Source organism: Colobus angolensis, unplaced genomic scaffold, assembly GCF_000951035.1.
Source record: "Colobus angolensis palliatus isolate OR3802 unplaced genomic scaffold, Cang.pa_1.0 Scaffold181, whole genome shotgun sequence".
Classification (NCBI taxonomy): domain Eukaryota; kingdom Metazoa; phylum Chordata; class Mammalia; order Primates; family Cercopithecidae; genus Colobus; species Colobus angolensis.
This window is the reverse complement of record NW_012114944.1, coordinates 3,459,613-3,481,478: the sequence shown is the minus strand read 5'-3', so window position 1 is coordinate 3,481,478 and position 21,866 is coordinate 3,459,613. Positions and strand designations below refer to the sequence as shown.

The following is a 21,866-nucleotide window of genomic DNA, read 5'->3' as shown; positions in this document are numbered from 1 at the left end:
TTTCTTTCTTTCTTTCTTCTTTCTTTCTTTCTTTCTTTCTTTCTTTCTTTTTCTCTCTCTCTCTCTCTGTGCAGCAGGACTAACTCACAGGCAGTGTGCCCAGAGTATCAGCCAGAAAATATTTCTTGAACAAATGTCTTGAACAAATGAAAATGAGACACAGGGATTTTGTGGCTGGGTTAGGAGTCTTTTTTGGCCCTTTATCTTCCAGACATAAAGAAGATACACCATGTCGTTTGGCCTCAGTTTCTTCATTTTTACGATGTCCGCTATATCTGTTCCATAGAAGCATGGATGAAGATCAAAAAGAAAAATAACAAAAAACAATGCCTATAAACATACTTGGACAAAAATTAAAGTTGTCAAAAACATACAGAGTATGGATGGATCTTAGCCTCATAATATTGAGAGAGAAAAAGCAAGTCTGAGAAGACAACTTACAGTTTGGTGCCAGTTTTTATAGATCTTAAAGACAAAAATCAATGAAATGCTGTTTAGGCGGCATGCATGTACGTGTAACAAAATCATACTTTAAAAGGAAGTGAGTGATAAAGACCAAATTCAGGCTTCTGTTTCTCTCAGAGGGAAAAGAAGGGTGTGAGATAAGAGGAAAACAACCTAAAAGGACACAAGTCGTTGGCAATGCTCTAGTTTTTGGGGTGGGTGGTGTGTACGTGGGGTTTCGTTATATTATGCCGTATAACTTACATGTATGTTGTGTATAATATATGTATCAAATAATATAGCTTCTAGAAGTAAAGAGTAATGAAAGATACTGTGAGGGACAGCCCCGGACCTAGAGTCTTACTGCTTATGCTGGTAGGGTAGATTTAAGGAAGCAGGAAATAAAGTCTGAAGTGTCTTTATATCATCTTTGAGAAATTGATAATGCTCTCATGAAATGTGAAAATGAAAAAGTTATCGATAAATTCAAAGTGGTAGCCATGGAAACCTTGGACTTTAAATTTATATTGATAGTGTCTGACCATTTATTTTCTTTTGAAATATGTTATTAAAAAATTGATTTTTTTTTTTTTTTTTGAGATGGAGTCTCACTCACCTAGACTGGAGTGCAGTGGCGTGATCTTGGCTCACTGCAGCCTCTGCCTCCCAGGGTCAAGTGATTCTCCTGACTCAGTTTCCCGAGTAGCTGGGACTCCAGGCATGCACCACCATGCCTGGCTAATTATTATTATTATTTTTTTATTTTTTTACTTTTAGTAGAGATGGGGTTTCACCATGTTGGCCAGGCTGGTCTCAAACTTCTGATCTCAGGTGATCTGCCCGCTTCAGCCTCCCAAAGTGTTGGGATTACAGATGTGAGCCACCGTGCCTGGCCTAATTTGTGATTATTGAAAAAAATTCAAATATTACAGAAATTACAAAGTTAAATTTAAAGGTAATTTAAAAATCTCACCACCCAGATTAACCACTGTTAAAAAAAATTGGTGAATATTGGCCAGGTGTGGTGGCTCACCCCTTTAATACCAGCAGTTTGAGAGGCCGAGATGGGCAGATTGCTGGAGGTAAGGAGTTTGAGACCAGCTTGGCCAACATGGTAAAACCCCTTCTCTAAAAAAAAAAAAAAAAAAAAAAAATTAGGTGGGCATGGTGGTGCGTGCTTGGGAGACTGAGGCATGAGAGTCGCTTGAGCCTGGGAGGTGGAGATTGCAGGGAGCCGAGATCGTGCCACTGCTCTCCAGTCTGGGCAACAGAGCGAGACTCTGTCTCAAAAAAACAAACAAAAAACAAACAAACAAAAAACACACATTTGGTGCATATCCTTCCAGATAGCTTTCCAAACATACCTGTGCATGTTTAAGAAGGTAAATAAATATATAACAAATTTCCATAAGTGGGATTATATACATATTATTCTTTTACTTTTTCAATTTCCACGTTAATCAGCTTAGACATATATAATCTTTTCTTCCATGCAACATGAATTTTTTGAGTACCTACTCCCTTGCAGGCAATGCACTAGACAGTGAGAATGCAGCAATAAACAAGACAGAAAAACTCCTGCCCACATGGAACTTACATCCAAAGGGGCAGCAGGCTACTGGACCAAGCCTCACTTGAAATCTACCTTGCCTCTAGATATTTTAGCACTATGAGCTTATAAGTTGTCTTTATTGCTTAAATTAGTTTATTTCATATGTTCTGTTGCTTTCAATTGAAGACATCCTTACTTATATATACCCAGTGTTTCCTCATCTTTCATTATTCTCTGCCTCTTATTTCATACTCCAGCCAATCAAAATAGCTTGTTTCCTGGATATGCTATGACATTTCTCACTTTTGTGTACACTGTCTCCTCTATTAGAAATACCCTCATAGGCCAAGCACAGTGGCTCATGCTTGTAATCCTAGCACTTTGGGAGGTCCAGGTGGGCGGATCATGAGGTCAGGAGTTCAAGACCAGCCTGACCAACATGGTGAAACTCTGTCTCTACTAAAAATACAAAAAAAAAAAAAAAAAAAAAATAGCTGAGTGTGGTGGCGGGTGCCTGTAATCCCAGCTATTGAGGAGGCTGTGGCAGGACAAATGCTTGAACCCGGGAAGCAGAAGTTGCAGTGAGCTGAGATTGCGCCACTGCACTCCGGCCTGGGCAACAGAGTGAGACTCCATCTCAAAAAAAATAAATAAATAAGTAAAATAAATAAATAAATAAATAGCCCTCATAGCCCTGGCCAAAGTCACATGACTTAGTACTGGTAGCATAGAATTTTAATTATGGTCATAGTAGGTATTCTGAAAATGCCCCCTTTGTTTCATTCTTTCTTGGACCATTATTCTTTCTAGTATATCTAAAGGGATATTACTATGTATGTAATGATGTGTGTGTGTAATGATGAGAATATATGTATTCATGAACAGTATAAAAATCATTTTTATAGTTGTACAACACTAATATTTTAAAACTATGAAACCAATGCATTAGAGAAAACATGTTTTCTTACAACTTGGTTTGACCTTTTGACTAATAATTTCTTACCTAATTTTCTCCTGTAGGGAATCTTTTAACTGAGCCAATCGGCTACTTGGAATCCTGTTTCTCGGCCAAGAATGGTACTCCAAGACAGCCATCCATTTGTAGCTGTTCTCGAGCCTGTTTGAGGATTAGAAAGAGCATCTTTAATAATCCTGAACATTCCCTGATGGGCCTAGAACAGTTTTCTCATGTTTGGTAAGTTGTTTTATAGTTAGATGTAGGATTTTGGGCCAGAACTTGCCCCCAACTAAAGTACTCCAATTGAAGGCAACCTTGGAGTCTGCCATCCAGACCACCGTCATCTTTCTGTTTTGTTTTTGAAACGGGGTCTCTGTCACCCAGATTGGAGTACAGTGGTGAGATAGCAGCGCATTGCAACCTCTGCCTCCCAGGCTCAAGGTGTCCTCCCACCACAACCTCCTGAGTAGCTGGGACCACAGGTGTACACCACCATGCCTGGCTAATTCTTTTTTGTATTTTTGGTAGAGACGGGGTTTCACTATGTTGCCCAGGCTGGAACTCTCATCTTTTGCGTGGATTTTTTTAATTTTTTATTTTTTAAGACAAGTGCAGTAGTGAGAAGGGGGGAAAGGTAGAACAAAAAGTTAAATCTGTAACTGTGAACAATCAATTGAGATGACTCACTACCTTTGGACCAGCCTGTTGTATGGAATTTTGTACTGTATTTGTGCATACGATTGTCTGTGTCATTTAGACATCCTCAGGGAAGCTTGGGATCCACTGAGGTGGCTGGTTCCATTTGCAGTTGGTTCTAATTGTGATGAGTGCCTTCTGTTGAGTGGAAATTACAGACCTCCTTGACTCTGCCCCTGGGTCATTATTCTGCCCTCTAGACCAGGGGTCAGTAAACTGTGGCCCATTTTTTGTAAATTATTTTTATGGAAACACAGTCATGTCCATTTGTTTATGTATTGTTTGTGGCTGCTTTTGTGCTATAGCAGCAGAGTTGAATAGTCTCTATAGTGACTGGTTGGCCTACATATCCTAAAATATTATTCCCTGACCTTTTACAGAAAAAGTTTAAAGATCCTGCTCTAGACTCATGTAGAATTAAACATACTCCTAAAAGACAAGACGCTGTAGAAATCTGGATACTTTAAGTGTTACCTGTATTAGGGCCTGTGTTATACTAGCATTGTTTGTGGTCTTTTCACATTCTGCCTGTGTTCATTCTTCTTCACCCCAACATCAGCAGTTTAAATTGGTCTATTTTTATTGGTAGAGACCTAAAAATTAAGTGTTTATTCTGAAATAGTTTATTTTTCGGTTAATTTGGGGACAAGATTAGATTAGAAAGAAAATGTGTGTTCTGACCTGGTTTGTATTATGACCCTGATTAAATTAAGTTATTGATGATGTAAAAAATGGGTTCAGAAGTATATAAAGAGATTTTTCCTTATCCCCCCTATTTTCCTCCTCTCTCCCTGACCCCAACCCCTCATCAGAGATGATTACTGTTGACAGCATGGTGTAGATTCTGCCAGACCTTTTAATGTTTTCTTTTTCAAATACACATAGAAACAAATCTATACATACAGAGTGGGTTTTTTTTTTTTTTTAAAGTATGTTTTCTTCACATAACAGTATATACCATGGAGAGCTTTCATGACAGTAGATTTACCTTTTTTTTTTTTTTTGCTTTGATAGCTATTATTACAAAATATAGATGTACCATGCACACTCTTGTTAATGGAGGGCTATGTTGTTATTACAATACTGTGACAAACTCCCTTAGAAACATTCTTGGCCACTTGTGTATTTTTATGGACAGGATGTCAGAAGTGGATATATTGGACTAGAAGGTAAGCATATTTAGAATTTTAGAGAACTACTTCCAAATTATCCTCTAAAATTAACCAATGTATACTTTGATAATATATGCAAATGGACTTTTTCTTACACCCTTCCCAACACAATATGTTATCAGTTTTTTACATTTTTGCCTGATGGGGAAAAAGAGTATTTTGGTTTTTTACTTTAATTTCTAAATTTAGAAATTTCTAATTATTAGTGAAGCTCAACGTCTTTTCATATGGTTCTTAGCTACTTGCCATTTTTTTGTGAATTACTTATTCATGTTCTTTGCATAGTATCCTATATTGGGTTGTCCTTAGTAATCTGTAGGAACAATTTATGTGCCACAGACATTAACCTATGGTCCATTATGTATGTAGCAAACGTTTTCTCTTAGGCTGACATTTTGTAGTACGTAAATGTCGTGATTTCATGAGTTCAAATCTGTTAGTTTTTCTTCATGGCTTCTTGGTTTCGTATCTTACTTAGGAAGGTCTGGTCATGCCAAATGAAAAAAAAAAGGAAGGTCTGGTAAAATTATTTAACATTTCTGAACTTCAATTTCCTCATCCCAGAAATGGGGGATAAATTATATTATTTAAGATAGTTAAGAAGATTGCATGAAGTGAGTGTAAAATTATTTTACCGTACTACCTGACAAACAGCAGACAGTGAATATTGTTCATTGGGCACTTGACAAACATCTAAGTTCCTACTGTGTGCCAGTTGTTGTGTTAGCTGCAAAGGATGTGGAGAGAAGGAAGGGGGATGGTGCTATTTTCTTCCTACTAGATTACAAGTTAATACTATTTAAAACATGATTTCTGTTAGTTTATGAAAGATTGCATTTTTTTTTCCCCATCAGATCATTGTGGTAAAATAACTTGTGCTCTTTTCTTATTCCGTGGTTTTGTTTTGTTTTTTTATAGGATTTTGTTTGTTTTTCATAAAAATGGTCATTTGAGCTGTAAGGCAAAGGTGCAGCCTCCTAGGCTGAATGGTGCAAAGACTGGAGTTTTTTCCACAAGGAGCCCTCATCGTCCCAATGCGATAGGACTGACCCTGGCCAAGCTGGAAAAGGTAGAAGGTAACCCATTTCATTTCTACTTTTACCTTTTTCCTTACGCAGAAGAGCCTTATAAAATAAACACAGCATTCACCACTGGCTGTTTATTCAGATGAGTACCAATGATGTTAACTTCCTGAGAACCACCAGACATTGAAGAAAATACAATGATTAAAAGAATGTTAGCATTGAAAAATGTTGAAATAAACTCTCATAGGATGCTCAGTTTGTTTATGTTATTGCATATATCCCAAACTATTAAATTATTTAGAAATAACACAAATTTCATAATCATTAAATTAGTAACCACAGTTTCTCTGACTTGGAATGCAGTGAATACAAAATGATTAAAAATAAATGGACACTTTCCAATTTAACACACAATAACTCATTGTACATGCACATATGGAAGACACATAGACTGGTGGTATGTCATTCCTTCCTTGCAGTCTTGGGGAAGTGGACAGACATCATGGCTGCTGTGCTGATATCAACTGTGCTATGTGGCGGGAGTCTGGGATGAATCACACTACAAGGACAAACATTGGTCAGATTGTAGAAGTTCTAAACTAACTAGTTTTAACTGTGTGTTCATATATAATCTACTTAGACATTTATGGAAAGCAGTCCATTCTGACCTAACAGGCAGCAGATAAAATGGCAGGTAAACTAGGAGTCAGGAGACCATTCTAGGCTTCAGCCTGCTAGTTGTGAAGTGGGAAAAGGAGAAGGACCTACTTCCTCTGTGATTCAACAGAGTATTTTGAGAATCTTGTAACACAAAAGTTTTGAAACTAACTTTTCAGGCTATTGGACACTAAATAGATGAGAGCAGTTATTTTGCTTGTTCTCTCCCAGAACTTGAACTCTCTCACTGGATTGTACTCAACTGGGCCTTAGGTAGTTTCCCCAGAAAAATTCAGTAGCTAATCCACCTTGACTTTTATCATAAAAATAGCTAACCAACGTGGGTAGCAAGTACTAGAAGATTTTATGATTATTTATGCAACCCACACATATTTTCTAGCACTGATTATGTGCCAGGCATTGTTCTAGGTGCTGGAGCTATAGTGGTAAACAAATCAGATAAAAATAGAAATCCCTGCCCTAAAGAACTTAATGTTTCAATTGGGGAGATGAAGTCACAAAGGTTAAAAGGCAAACACAGTAGCGCTGTAGACATTACTATATAAGCTGTATGGCGACTAGTGTTTGTGCAGTGCTTTACAGTTAGTAAACAGTGTTCACATACCTTATATCACAGTGGCTTTGTGGGTTTGACACAGTAGCAATTGTCATCTCATAGGTGAGGAAACTAGGGCTCTTTAATGTTAGATAATCTGTCTAATAGCATCCAGCGAGGTGGTCATCTGACTGAATCTTTTGAAGTTTTACTTATGCTACAGTGCTTTTCTTTTTCCTACAGATATTAGGTGTAATTCATCATCTAGCAAGTCTGGAATCATCCTTCCAGAGTTCAAGGCTCATTCATAATAAGCATGTGTCAGAAATCAGAGTCCTGTATTAGTTACATTTTTCTTAAATGGAGACGGAGTCAAATATGACTGCATGCCGTTTTTCTGTTCTCATTTGACCTATTTTCCAAGAGTAAGGTTAGTAGATGACTATGTGTAGCAGGAACTGGACAGCATATGTCCAGTGGGACAGCTGGAGACTTGTCTTTACTATTTGGTAATGCTGACTTATGTGCTGCTTAATCTTTTGAGTCTTCATGGATGTATTAGATTTCTATTGTTGTATAACAAATTACCACAGAATCATCCGTTTAAACAACACACATTTATCATGTGTTTGAAACATTATTATGTATCTGTGGGTCGGAAGGATGGGCACAGCTTAACTAGGTCATCTGCTTAGGGTCTCACTAGACTGCAATTAAGTTGTCAGCTGAGATGAGTTCCTATCTGGAGGCTTGACTGTGGAATAATCTGCTTCAAGTCACTTAAACTGTTGGCCACATTGATTTCCTTGCTGCTGTAGTAGGACTGGGGGCCCCAGATTCTTGCTGGTTGTTGACTGGAGGCTGTCCTCAGCGTCTAAAGGCTGTTGCAGTTCCTTGCTCCGTGGGCTTCCCAGCATACCTGCCTACTTCAGCAAGCCTTCAAGGAGAGTCTCTCGAGTGAGTCTTCTGGCCAGCAGCAGTGCTAACAAAAAGCATAGTCACTGGAGGGACATCATACCTCTTTTGCCATATTCTATTGGTTAGAAGCCAGTCACAACTGAAGGGGAAGGATTATATAAGGGCATGAACTTCAGGAGGTGCGGGTCACAGGGCCACCTTTGGATCTGTTTGCCACAGTAGAAACCTTCATTGGTCCCACAGAGATATATTGAGGACTACTATATCCCTGGAACAGAAGCACCAGTGATACAGAGATGAGTTGGCCCCAGCCTGTGTTAAGGGGCCTGCCTGCTGTCTAGGGATAAAGACTCTAAGCTGGTCACTGCCCTACCATGGGGAAAGGGCTCTGGCAGAGGTTTATGCACAGGCTTCTCTATGGGGACTGTAGGAAAGAATGCTTTTGTCTAGAAGAGCCAGAAAGGCTTTGTAAAAGGTGTGCTTTGAGGGCCTCAAAGATCAAGTAGGAGTTTGATAGGTAGAGAAGAGGATAGGCTACCAGGTAGCAAGAAGGGTATGTGTTGGTACCAGGTCTATGTGAGAGAATTATGAGTAAGCGCAGTGAGGCATAAGCAGACAGTGTTAAAGGATTCTGGAGTGTGATTGTATTCTCCAAGTGCTTGCAGTGTTCTTCATTTTTTCACGTTTTTATGTCATAGGCGGAGCTATATACCTTTCTGGAATTGATATGATACATGGCACACCCGTACTAGACATCAAGCCCTACATAGCTGAGTATGACTCGCCGCAAAATGTGATGGAGCCTTTAGCAGACTTTAATTTACAGAATAACCAACATACACCAAACACTGCATCTCAGTCTGACAGCAAGACTGACAGCTGTGACCAGCGACAGCTGTCAGTGTGTGATGAGCCACAACCTCACCATAGCACTAAGGAGAAACCTAAATGTCCTGAAGACAGAACTTCAGAAGAAAACTACCTGACACACAGTGACACAGCCAGAATTCAGCAAGCATTCCCTATGCACAGGGAGATAGCAGTGGATTTTGGTTTGGAATCAAGGCATGATCAGAGTTCCAGCATGTCAGAGGAACAAATTGGCCCATATGGCCCGGAGAAGAGCTTTTCAGGGAAAGGTACAGACAAGAAGCTAGAGAGAGTGGAAGGAGCAGCAGTCCTGCAAGGAAGCAGGACAGAGACACAGGCCATGACCCCTCATTTACCTGCTGGAAGGGCTGATGGAGCTCCCCGCAGCGTGGTTCCTGCCTGGGTGACAGAGGCCCCTGTGGCCACTTTAGAAGTGCGGTTTACTCCTCATGCTGAGATGGACCTTGGGCAGCTCAGTTCACAGGGTGAATCAGGTATCTTCAGTTTCTTCATTCTGAATGAGAGATGAACTTTTACTCTGAGATTTAGCCAAGTTTGGTATTTGTGAGGGCAGTTATATGGAGTGTTTGTCAGTGTGACTGGTTTTTAGGAAACAGGTATAAAATAATATTTTTGCAGCACCATCATATTATGAGTCTTGTTGGACAACTGTGTGGTCAGCACAGTTAGTTCCAGGCTGTCAGCAAAGCGTTGGCCGAGAGTGGCTGCTGCCTCACGAGGTGGCCCATGACTTACAGCCCCTTCTCTGCTTGTTAACAGTAGTTCTTAGAGTCTTCAAGCATCATTCAGAAGCTGAATTGTGCTTGTTCTGTACTTATGTACCTAAAGTTTTCTTACTTGTTTTGCTCTTACTGGAGAAATGTTGCATTGTATTCTGATACAATTGATAGCAAACAGCAAAATTCAGAGATGTTGCAGAAATAAGAAGTGATAAGACAGCTCAGCCTCTGGCACAGAGGACTCTAGAAGCCCAGAGTCAGAGGAGAAGAGTCTCTTAGCACAGAACTTGCCCCAACAAAGTCTCACAGCTAGAGGCATACACTTTGCTGCAGAAGAGAGGCCACAGGGCTCTTACATGGAGCCTGCTTACTTTAACACATGGTTCTTAACAAATGTTATCTGGTTCCCCCAGCTCACAGCAGATCCCAAGCAGTAGCCTAGGATGAAGGAAGGGGCTGTTAAGATGTGGATACAGCGATACCAGTAAGAAATGACTAGTTTCAGTTGTAGTAGGACTGGGGGCCCCAGATTCTTGCTGGTTGTTGGCTGGCCGTCCTCAGCCTCTAAAGGCTGTTTGCAGTTCCTTGCTACATGGGCTTCCCAGCATGCCTGCCTACTTCAGCAAGCCTTCCAGGAGAGTCTCTTGAGTGAGTCTTCTGGCCAGCAGCAGAGCTAACGAAAAGCATAGTCACTGGAGGGACATCATACCTCTTTTGCATGCTGGCTCACTCCTGTAATCCCAGCACTTTGGGAGGCCGAGGTGGGTGGATCACTTAAAGTCAGGAGTTCAAGACCAGCCTGGCCAACATGATGAAACTCCATCTCTATTAAAAATACAGAAAGCCAGTTGTGGTGGCAGGTGCCTGTAATTCCAGCTACTCAGGAGGCTGAGGCAGGAGAATTGCTTGAACCTAGGAGGCAGAGGTTACAGTGAGCCGAGATGGTGCCACTGTATTCCAGTCTGGGTGGCAGAGTGAGACTCCATCAAAAAGAAGAAGCTGGTTGCCAAGGAGAGGTCAGATTGCAAAAAGCTCTTCTTTGTGTTACAACTCAGTAAGGAGCCAGCATAGCCATGTAAAGAGGGAAGTTCATTTATTCATTCTACAGTTGTTTACTGAGCTTCTGCAAGGCACCAGATGTTGGTCTAGGTTCTTGGAATACATCAGTGAACAAAACAGATTTTAAAAACCCCTGCTCTTGTGGAGCTTGCATTCTAATGGGGAGGAGAGAAACAAACTAAACGCATAATAAGCAATCGAGTTATACCAAACTTACTCAACATTATATAATATTAGAAGGTGATAAGAGTTACTGAAAAATTTAAGAGAGAATACAGCGGGTTAGGGTGTTGTTACTATTTTATTTTATTTTTGAGACAGGATGTCACTCTGTCACCCAGGCTGGAGTGCAGTGGCAAGAACATGGCTTACTGCAGCCTCAACCTCCTGGGCTCAAGCAGTCCTCCCACCTCAGCCTTCTGTGTAGCTGGGACTGCAGATGTGCATCACCACACCTGGCTAATATTTTGATTTTTTTTTTTGGATACGGAGTCTCGCTGTGTCACCCAGGCTGGAGTACAGTGGCTCGATCTCGGCTCACTGCAAGCTCCGCCTCCTAGGTTCACGCCATTCTCCTGCCCCAGCCTCCCAAGTAGCTGGGACTACAGGTGCCTGCCCCCACACCCAGCTAATTTTTTTGTATTTTTAGTAGAAACGGGGTTTCACCATGTTAGCCAGGATGGTCTTGATCTCCTGACCTCGTGATCTGCCCGCCTCTGCCTCCCAAAGTGCCTGGATTACAGGCGTGAGCCTGGCCTTTTTTGATTTTTTTTTAGAGAGATGGGGTCTCATTTTGTTGCCCAGGCTTGTCTTGAACTCTTGGGCTCAGGGGATCCTCTGTCTCAGCCTCCCAAAGTGCAGGGATTACAGGTGTGAACCACTGCACCTAGCCTGTTGCAGTTTTAAATAGGTAGCCCACTGGGGCCATATGAGCCTTTCACTGAGAAAGACACATATGAGCAAAGGTCAAAGAAGTGAAGGCGTGAGCCAGCCTGTCCGGAGAAAGGACATGCTGGCCTGAGGGACAGCCAGCACATAGCCGCAAGGTGGAGGGTACATGGCATATTTGAGGTCAGGTGGCCAGAATGGACTGAGGAGGGCTGAGTGGAAGGATATGAGGTCAAAGAGGCACTAGAAAAGGGACGAGGTCACCTAAGGGTTTTATAGGCCATTGTAAGGACTTGAGTTTTGATCTTGGGAGAAGTAAAAGGCAGAGGAACTTGATGTCGGTATCCACAGAGAGCAGGGGGCCATCTCTGGGGTCAGATCACTACCTGTGTGATTTCTGGGGTGTCACATCTCAGTGACATGCAAAGGCAAGCTGGAGTTCCTTATTGAGAAAATGAAGACTTTCATTCCATATCCAGAAAATAAAGGCTTACACAACCAAATATACTAGATTTTCCCCTGCTTTACTAGCAGGGAGAGAATGAAGAGGCTAGGCGGGTATTTGGCTTTGATACGCCAACCTGAAGGAGGTTCTTCTGATGGCAAAAGAAGTCTAAAAGTTGGGACTAGAGACACATGCCAACTGACACTTAAGATTTCCCCATTTCTTCCTGTCAGAGCCACAGCCAGCCTACACTGTTGCCTTTTGCAAAGGAAAAACCACCCCTTCCTCTGGGTGGAGGCAGCCATCTGCCAGGGCCCAGGAACTGGTTTTAGCCCCAACATGCCAACCTCAGCCAGGTGCTGTATGCTGAGCACCCCCTGCACCTCTGGATGTGGCAGTCGCGTGGTCATGAGTGCCGATGCCACCTGAGGGTTGTGCTTCTCGTTCCTCCCTAAGGCTTTACTTTTAAACAAAGCTTTTGATTTAAAAATTGATCTCTTTGTTTTTAAAAGTTTTGTTGATAGAAATAATTTCATCACTGTATACAGTTGATGGGAGGAGGCTGGTCAGTTGTAAAAGGATTTTGTGGTGGAACAAAACAGTCCTGTCTTCTGGATACTTTATGTTTACACTTACCACTTGTCCTGTGGTTATTGTTGAATGCAACCTACTATGGAAAGTTTTGTTTTTCTTTCTTTTCGTTTTTCTTTCCTTTTTTTTTTTTGAGATGGAGTCTCGCTCTGTCACCCAGACTGGAGCGTAGTGGCGCGATCTCGGCTCACTGCAACCTCTGCCTCCCAGGTTCAAGCGATTCTCCTGCCTCAGCCTCCTGAGTAGCTGGGATTACAGGCGTGAGCCACCACGCCTGGCCTGGAAAGTTTTGTTTTTTAAAACTGCAGTGCAGTATGTGTCAGATGTTTGAAATATGCCTTATTGATTAAAAAAATGATTAAAATGAGAAATTACACAGTGTAACTACAAAACAGGAACTGATTGATAGCAAACAGCAAAATTGAGAGCTGTTGCAGAAATAAGAAGTGATTTCAGGAAGCTCTGAGTCTAGAAGAGGTTAAAGGTGTTGAAATGGAAGGAAGTTTGGTGCTGGAATAAAGGTCTGGGCAGAGTGCTATGGGCACTCTGAGAGGAGAATCCTGACTTAGATCTGGGAAGGAGTGTGGGAGGAAACAGTGCTTGAGCTGAGCCTGGCAGGATGAGTAGGCAGGGAACTGGAAGAAGGCACCCATGCCAGATAGACGGCCAACCAGAGGCCTGGAGCCTCTCCCAGAAATGCCATCACTGGGGAGTGTGATGAGCTCTCCTCATTTTTGAGTCGCCTTTAGAGCCATTTTCTATGAGCCATGCAGTAAAGGAATCTTATTGCCATATAACTGATTTTTTTTTTTTTTTTTTTGAGATGCAGTCTCTTTCTGTCACCCAGGCTGGAGTGCAGTGGTGCAATGTCGGCTCACTGCAACCTCTGCCTCCCAGGTTCAAGTGATCGTCTTGCCTCCTGAGTAGCTGGGATTACAGATGTGTGCCACCACACCAGATAATTTTTTTTTTTTTTTTTTTTAGATGGAGTCTTGCTCTGTTGCCCAGGCTGGAGTGCAGTGGCACAATCTGGGCTCACTGCAAGCTCCGCCTCCTGGGTTCACGCCATTCTGCCTCAGCCTCCCAAGTAGCTGGGACTACAGATGCCCGCCACCACACCTGGCTAATTTTTTTTTGTATTTTTTTAGTAGAGATGGGGTTTCACCATGTTAGCCAGGATGGTCTCGATCTGCTGACCCCATGATCCGCCCGCCTCAACTTCCCAGAGTGCTGCGATTACAGGCATGAGCCACCACGCCTGGCCTATTTTTAATGTATTTTTAGTAGAGATGGGATTTTACCATGTTGGTCAGGCTGGTCTTGAATTTCTGACCTTGTGATCCTCCCACCTTGGCCTCCCAAAGTGCTGGGATTACAGGCATGAGCCACTGTGCCCAGACCATATAATTGATTTTTGACTAAAAATTGTACTTCATGGCTTTATTTACCCAACTTGCTTATTAGATATGGCCCACAGTGATTTTTGGCTACTTATGGAAATCAAATCCACTCTAAGACAGATAAAGATCCACTGCCACCAGAGATGGTATTTTGAGCAGGGACAGTGTTTTTAAGGTCTGTACCTTTCTGGAAGGGGCTGGCCTTCATTTGGATGTATGTGATGTTGTAGTTATGAAAAACTAGATCACAGTTACTTTTTAAGTTTATGTTTTATATACACTATTTAAAAAAATTAAAATACATTAAAAATCCTACAAACATAGGAAATTTTGCTGTTCCTTCAGGACAGCAAATGTGAGAGAGTCCCAAAGCAAAGGGACGTTACTGGTAACTGCGGGGCTGTGACACCAGCTTTCTGGTGCAGCCTCTCTTGCCTGTAGCTGGTGTTCTGGGTATGTGTGGGTTTAGTTCTCTTTCTTGTGGCTTTCTGAGGATGCTGGGACTGTCATGCATTTCCTTGTCTCTGTTCTGAGAAGAAAATGACAAGGATTTAAAGTCTACATTGAGTATAGAAAAGTGACATTTTGGATGTCAGAAAGGTGACATTTTGGTTGACAGAAAACGAAAGTTCACCTCTCCTAGTTAGAAGACTAAGGAAAAATACTACCATGATTTTTCTGTTCAGTAAAACAAAAATTTGGGGGTGTATAAGTTAAACCTAATGACAGTAAACACCTCTTGAAGGTGACAGTCTCCATAATGATCAAATAGATTTCCAAACCCTTTCCATGTCAAGTGATCTTTATGGAACAAACCAAACTCCATATTGAAGTTTGCTGTAATGAAATCCAACCTGCATGATAGTGCTCACTGAGTTGTGTTTTTTTCATTGCAGATATTGGTCAGGCGTCATTTAAGTATTTTCAGTCAGCAGAGGAAGCAAAGCATGCCATTGAGGCTGTGCTGTCAGCGGATCCTCGGTCTGTATACCGCCGGAAGCTTTGCCAGGACCGCCTTTTCTACTTTACCATAGACATAGCGCATGTCACTTGCTGGTTTGGTGATGGCTTTGCAGAGGTTCTCAGGATCAAGCCGGCTTCTGAGCCTGTTTATATGATGGACCCTGTGGGGTCCTTGGTGTCTCTAGGGTCTTAAGGAGCCTCCCTCATGTCTTTAAGATAGCATCATTGATTTTTGGATGTGGCTTTTGGATTTTCTGAACAAGCTAATGTTGTGCCGAGAAGCAACACTTTGTGATCTCACGGCTTTTATTGATTTGGGCTGTTCAAAATGTTTATTCGAAAAATGCATACATTATTAAACTTAACTAAGAGATATAAAATACAGAGAAATCATCAAATGCTTTCTGATCTGTTGATATTACAGAATCCAAAGGTGATCCTGTCTCTAATTTCTGAAAGAAGCTGTTCTTGTTGCACTTGATAAAATTAGACAAAGGTCATTCCAGCAGAGACTTTCAAGTTGAGGGGATCTGTTTAATAATTCATATTGGTTTTCCTGTCTGTCTGGAGAAGCCTGACCTTTCTATTTGATTCCAAATCAAACCTATATCTTAGGAAACTAATAAATAAAAAACAAGTAGTTGGAGATAGTTTTTGAGATTAAACTTATGTGTTTCAGAGACTCTGTGACATAGTCACACACACATATATATGTATATGTATTTAATACTGATTCTAAAATAGAGACTCTCTGAGATTTCTTTGGATGTCTTTGTATCAGAAAAGGAAATCACCCCCAGAAGTTCAAGAAAATTGTTACTGTTTTTTTGGTTTTGTTTTTGTTTTGAGATGGAGTCTTACTCTTTCACCCAGGCTGAAGTGCAGTGGCGTGATCTCGGCTCACTGCAATCTGTGCCTCCTGGGTTCAAGCAATTCTCCTGCCTCAGCCTCCTGAGTAGCTGGGATTACAGGCGTGTGCCACCACGCCTGGCTAATTTTTGTATTTTTAGTAGAGATGGGGTTTCACCATGTTGGTCAGGCTGGTCTTGAACTCCTGACCTTGTGATCCGCCCACCTCGGCCTCCCAAAGTGCTGGGACTGCAGGTGTGAGCCACACCTATAGTGCATGGCCTATAATTACTGTTTTCTAAGATACTCACTCTGCAACTATTTGTTGAGAACCTACTATGGGTTAGGTTTTGGTGATAAGATGAACAAAATGTAGTTCTTGTTGCAAGTCATGGTTAATGGAAGAAGTAAGACATAAACAAATTACTGTATTATAGTTTTAGAAATACAGTAATTATACATGGGTCCTCTGTAGTATCACATAGGAAACAGTTGTAAGAATGTATTGCCTATAGGTGATTTTAATGATGTGATCCCAGATAACTGAGGATTTATGATCAACATAACCAAATTAGATGCCTGTCAACACGATACATGCTTTCCTAATCATGATTGTAAATCTTAATAGCTGATTGAAATGAGCTGATTGGAATAGTCTTGAATAGTTTTGAAATGAGCCCTACTGCCTGTGGATGCTTGTGCAGAGTCATTTGTGGCTGATGACACTGTACTCCTAAGCCAAACTGGTTTGTAGTTGCCTTTGATGTTACTTAGAACTTCTTGGGGAAGTATCTTTAATTTGATTCTTGGTTTTTGATTTTTTTTAGAGATAGGGGTCTCATTCTTTTGCCCAGGCTGGAGTGCAGTAGCCTGATCATAGCTCACTGCAGCCTTAACCTCCCAGGCTCAAGGAATCCTCCCACCTCAGCTTCCTGAGTAGCTGGGTCTACAGGCTCATGCCACCATGCTCCACTATTTTAAAAATTTTTTGTAGAGATGGAGGTCTTACCTTGTTCTCCAGGCTGGTCTTGAACTCCTGGCACCAAGCAACCCTCCCTCCTCAGCCTCCCAAAGTGCTGGGATTACAGGCATGAGCCACTGTGCCTGGGCTAATTTGATCTTTTAAAGTTTTTTATTTTGAAATAATCAGAGGTTCACAGGAAATTGCAGAAACAGTAGAGGTCCCATGTACCCTTCACCCAGCTTTTCATTTAACTTCTTCCGGTGGTTCCATCTTACATAACTATAGTAAACATTAAAGGAAGGAAGTCGACACTGGTATGGGCTACACTTTAGTTTGATTTTGTTGTCTTTTCTTTTGAAAAGTTATTTTGAAGCTTAATCAGGGCTTGAAGCACAAAATGTTTTGTTTAATATGTTAACAGTGACTCTGGGGGTTGGTAACTAACCAGCCTTATAACAAGAGGACTATTAAGTTGTTTGGGGTTTTATTATACAGTCTCAGGATTTTAGAGCTAAGAAGGATTTTAGGCTGGGCGTGGTGGCTCACGCCTGTAATCCCAGCACTCTGGGAGGCCAAGGCGGGTGGATCATTTGAGGTCAGGAGTTCGTGATCAGCCTGGCCAACATGGTGAAACCCTACCTCTACTTAAAATACAAAAATTAGCTGGGCAGTAACGGCGCATGCCTGTAATCCTAGCTACTCAGGAGGTAAGGCAGGAGAATCGCTTGAACCCAGGGGGCGGAGGTTGCAGTGAGCCGAGATCGTGCCACTGCACTCCAGCCTGGGCAACAGAATGAGACCCTGTCTCAAAAAAAATAAAAATAATGAAAAGGATGTTAAATATAATCTGGCTCCTCCGTGTTCTGACAGTTCTTGAGTCTTTTCAGTGTTCCCACTATTTGGCCTTTCCAGGCCCTGCCTAAACACCCTCAGAGATGAGGTATGCACCCATGACCTATGCAGCTTATTCTTTATGGGCAGTGCTCATTATTAAAACATTCTTCCTGAGCGTGAGATCCACTCTGTCCTCTGACAGCTCTGCTCACTAGAGAGGCCACACAGGCTGGTTGCCCGCCCAAGTTAGCCTGTCATACCACCCCTTGGTCTTCCCTAGGCTGAGCACCCCATTTTTCTTCAGCTGTTTCTCATAACACGATCTCAAGCCTCTTCTGAACCCCAGTCCTTCCTGTGTCCCCAAATGAGCATTCGTCTCTGTGGGCACAACTTCAAGTGTCCTTTGTGAGGAAATGTGCATCTCTGGTTGGTGAACTTCCATCCCTCAGAGAGAAATAGAAGCACAAATTTGAAACAAGCTCTCTGTTCCTTTATGTCTTGGAAACTTTATTTATCCATCCAAGCTTTTTTTTTTTTTTGAAGCCTTCGAGAGCAGTCACCCATTTACGAACCTATTCTTGGAACTTATTCCACGAACCCAGAAATTAAATATACCTGAAATGTAGCACAAAATAAGTAAATGATAAAAGTTCCCTCAAACCTTCCATCAAGTGGTTTAAAAACTGTCATTGATTTTATGTCTGGAGTCGAAGTTGTTTTGGTGCGTTCATGCACACGCACACATGCACACACACACAAATGTACACTAATCCTAAAAATGAGATGGAAATGAGCTACAAGAAAACTCAAAAGTGCCATAATTATGACTATCAAAAATAGTGTTACAGCTCTAGAGTCGTTTTGTGTCCTATTTGTATCAAAATCACATTTGAGAGGTCCTTTATAGGTGGGAGGTGAGTACATCAAGAGGACGAGGTTGCTTGATTCTTGGTCCTTTAGATTCTTAAGACTCTTTGGCCAGAGTTTTGGAAAAGGGATTATGTCAACAAGTAAAGTTACGGTTTCAGGACTGCCTTAGAAACTTTTTCAAAAGAAGAAAGGAAACAGTTCTTTTTAGCCTTTGCTTTTTGGTACCTGTAGGGGGAGCCCTTGATAGCAGATTTTTTTCCCCCCTTCACTGGGTTGGAGGAAAACGCCAGGAGTTCAAGCTGGTTAGGTAATTTTGGCATTTGGCCCACCTGCCCCAGCTTTGAAGAACAGTAACTTGTACGAGCAATGCTGACTGATGCTTGTCAGTCACATGTGAGAAGAGATTAGAAAGACGAGTGGCACTTACTAAATTTTTCTTAAATTGTAAGCTTGGCTTCAGGGGTGGGATTGATTATTCCAGCAGTGGATCTGTGCACAACCAGGTGACTCATTAGCTAAGCCCATGAACACACATGGACAAGGCATTGACTTTGTTTCTGTGACTTTTTTTCTTGGAGAGAAGAAAATGAAGTTGACATGAATCGACCTCTTATTGGTAGGGTTTTTTAAATGCTACGGTCCCAGAGAAAGCAGGAGAAGATTCAATAAAAATGAAAGTCTACATTACTGAACTTTTATCATGTCCTTGGAACTGGACTATGCACTTTTCATACATTGGGTGGAGGTTAAGTAACGTGCTCAAGCTGGTCAGCTGCATGGCTGGGATTCTAACCCGCTAGCCTGGCCTTACCACGTGCCTTAGTACAAGAGCAGATGCTTAGCAAATCATGCTGGTTTATTGGAAGGTCAGCAGTTCATATGATTCAGCACAGGACTCTTTGGCAGAGTGAAGTCCATAGAAATCCAACCACTCATGAAGAATGCACAGAGGAATAAGCGCAGAAACGCCCATTCCCACAGGATCTGCATGGAACCTCCTGGGAAGCAGGATGGGAAATATGAAGAGCACTGGGCTTGGCCTCAGAAACTTCAAGCACTTTCTGCCCTGCGATGGGTTAGCTTGTGACCTCAGGCAAGTCGCTGCACCCTGCCTCCAGCTCTGTGACCTTACAGAGTTGTTGCAAGGATAATGCTTGGGAAAGTGTCGTTTGAACTCTTCAATGACCTGTAAACCTAGGTAATATATTTTATTGTGCTTCTCCTTATTGATAGCCTTTCTCTACCACTCTGTTCTGGCTTGCCTGGCTAGATAAGCAGACTTCAAGGGGATCTAGGGGGTCCCTAAAATTCAATGTATGAATGGCTTCTGTTTTTGTTTTTTGTTTTTTTTTTTTTTTGAGACGGAGTCTCGCTCTGTTGCCTAGGCTGGAGTGCAGTGGCCGGATCTCAGCTCACTGCAAGCTCCACCTCCCGGGTTCACGCCATTCTCCTGCCTCAGCCTCCCGAGTAGCTGGGACTACAGGCGCCTGCCACCTCGCCTGGCTAGTTTTTTGTATTTTTTTAGTAGAGACGGGGTTTCACTGTGTTAGCCAGGATGGTCTCGATCTCCTGACCTTGTGATCCGCCCGTCTCGGCCTCCCAAAGTGCTGGGATTACAGGCTTGAGCCACCGCGCCCGGCTGTTTTGTTTTTTGAGGCAGTCTTGCTCTGTTGCCCAGGCTGGAGTGTAGTGGTGCAATCACGGCTCACTGCAGCCTTGACCTCCCAGGCTCAAGTAATCCTCCTGCCTCAGCCTCCTGAGTAAGTGGGACCACAGGTGCTTGCCACCATGTCCGGCTAATTTTTGTTTTCTTTTTTTTTGAGACAGAGTCTCTCTCTGTTGCCCAGGCTGGCATGCAGTGGCTCTGTCGTAGCTCACTGCAATTTCTGCCCCTGGGCTCAAACCATCTTCTCACCTCAGCCTCTCGAATAGTGGGGCTACAGGCACATGCCACCATGACGGCTAGTTTTTGTATTTTTGGTAGAGACAGGGTTTTGCCATGTTGCCCAGGCTGGTCTCGAACTCCTGGTCTCAAGTGGTCTGCCCGCCTTGGCCTCCTAAAGTGCTGGGATTACAGGCATGAACCACCGTGCCCAGCCTGTCTTTTTAATTATAGAAATATGTTTTTAGGCTGGGCTCGAGAGGCTGAGGTGGGAGGATTGTTTGAGCTCAGGAGATGGAGGTTTCAGTGAGCTGAGATCATGCCACTGCACTCCAGCCTGGGTGACAGAGCCAGATTCTGTCTCAAAATAAATAAATACATAAAAATTAAAAGGACTATTTTTACCAAGCAAGATGATGTTTTGCTAAGGGAAGTATCATAAAGTGCTCCTCCCTAAAGGATTCAGTTATGCCACAAAACATCTTCCCCCTGTCTTCTGGGTTTCCTTTCTGGGATTACAGATGTGCAGTACCATGAACCACCTTCACTGCCCAGGCAGGCAGTCACCAGCTCAGTCCCTTCCTCACAGGTTTTTTTTTTTAGTACCCTTTCTCTCCTACTTTCTTTCCTAATCCTAGCCCAGGTATTGTAGGAAAATCTCTGCATTTCATTTATAAGAAAATAGGCTGGGTGTAGTGGCTTACGCCTGTAATCCCAGCACTCTGGGAGGCCGAGGCAGGTGAATCACAAGGTCAGGAGATCAAGACCATCCTGGCTAACACAGTGAAACCCCATCTCTACTAAAAATACAAAAAAATAGCTGGGCGTGGTGGTGGGCGCCTGTAGTCCCAGCTACTTGGGAGGCTGAGGCAGGAGAATGGCATGAACCCGGGAGGTGGAGTTTGCAGTGAGCCGAGATCACACCACTTCACTCCAGCCTGGGTGACAGAGCGAGACTCTGTCTAAAAAAAAAAATTTATATATATATGAAAATAAAATTGTAATTATGGCATGAGGTTATTAAAACAAGCCCTACCTCCATGATGGAGAAGGGGCAAGTCATAAGTTTTAAAGCTCAATTAAATATATAATAGAGATGTTTATGTTGTTAAAAATCAGTTTCCTGGTGGGGCACGGCAGCTCATGCTTGTAATCCTAGCACTTTGGGCCACTGAGGGTGGGCAGATCGTTTGAGGCCAGGAATTTGGAACCAGTCTGGGTAACATGGCAAAAGCCCATCTCTAAAAAAATTTTTTGGAGGTATACAAATATATATACAAATGTATACATATTTATATAAGCAAACAAAATTTAAAAATGGGGCATGGTGGCTTATGCCTGTGGTCCCAGCTACTCTGGGGGGTGGCGGGGCTGAGGTGGGAGGATCACCTGAACCCAGGAAGTCAAGGCTACAGTGAGCTGAGATCATGGTGCAGAACTTCAGCCTGGGCCACAGACAAAGACCCTATCTCAGAAAAAAACAAAATATTTAGTTTCCTGATCTAGGTAAGTCATAAAATGACTCTCCGGCAT

General features: G+C 42.3%; 1 protein-coding gene across 1 annotated transcript in view; it reads left to right on the top strand.

The window, feature by feature from the left end:
- LOC105509941 (chromosome unknown open reading frame, human C9orf156) overlaps positions 1-15,371 on the top strand; it is an 18,474-nt gene extending 3,103 nt beyond the window's left edge. Inside the window, exons 2-5 of the mRNA XM_011939474.1 lie at positions 3,017-3,191; positions 5,741-5,898; positions 8,677-9,333; positions 14,868-15,371. Coding sequence (XP_011794864.1) covers positions 3,017-3,191; positions 5,741-5,898; positions 8,677-9,333; positions 14,868-15,127 — 1,250 coding nt within the window. The 3' untranslated portion in view covers positions 15,128-15,371. The remainder of the gene's footprint in view (positions 1-3,016; positions 3,192-5,740; positions 5,899-8,676; positions 9,334-14,867) is intronic.
- Positions 15,372-21,866: the final 6,495 nt, after the last annotated feature.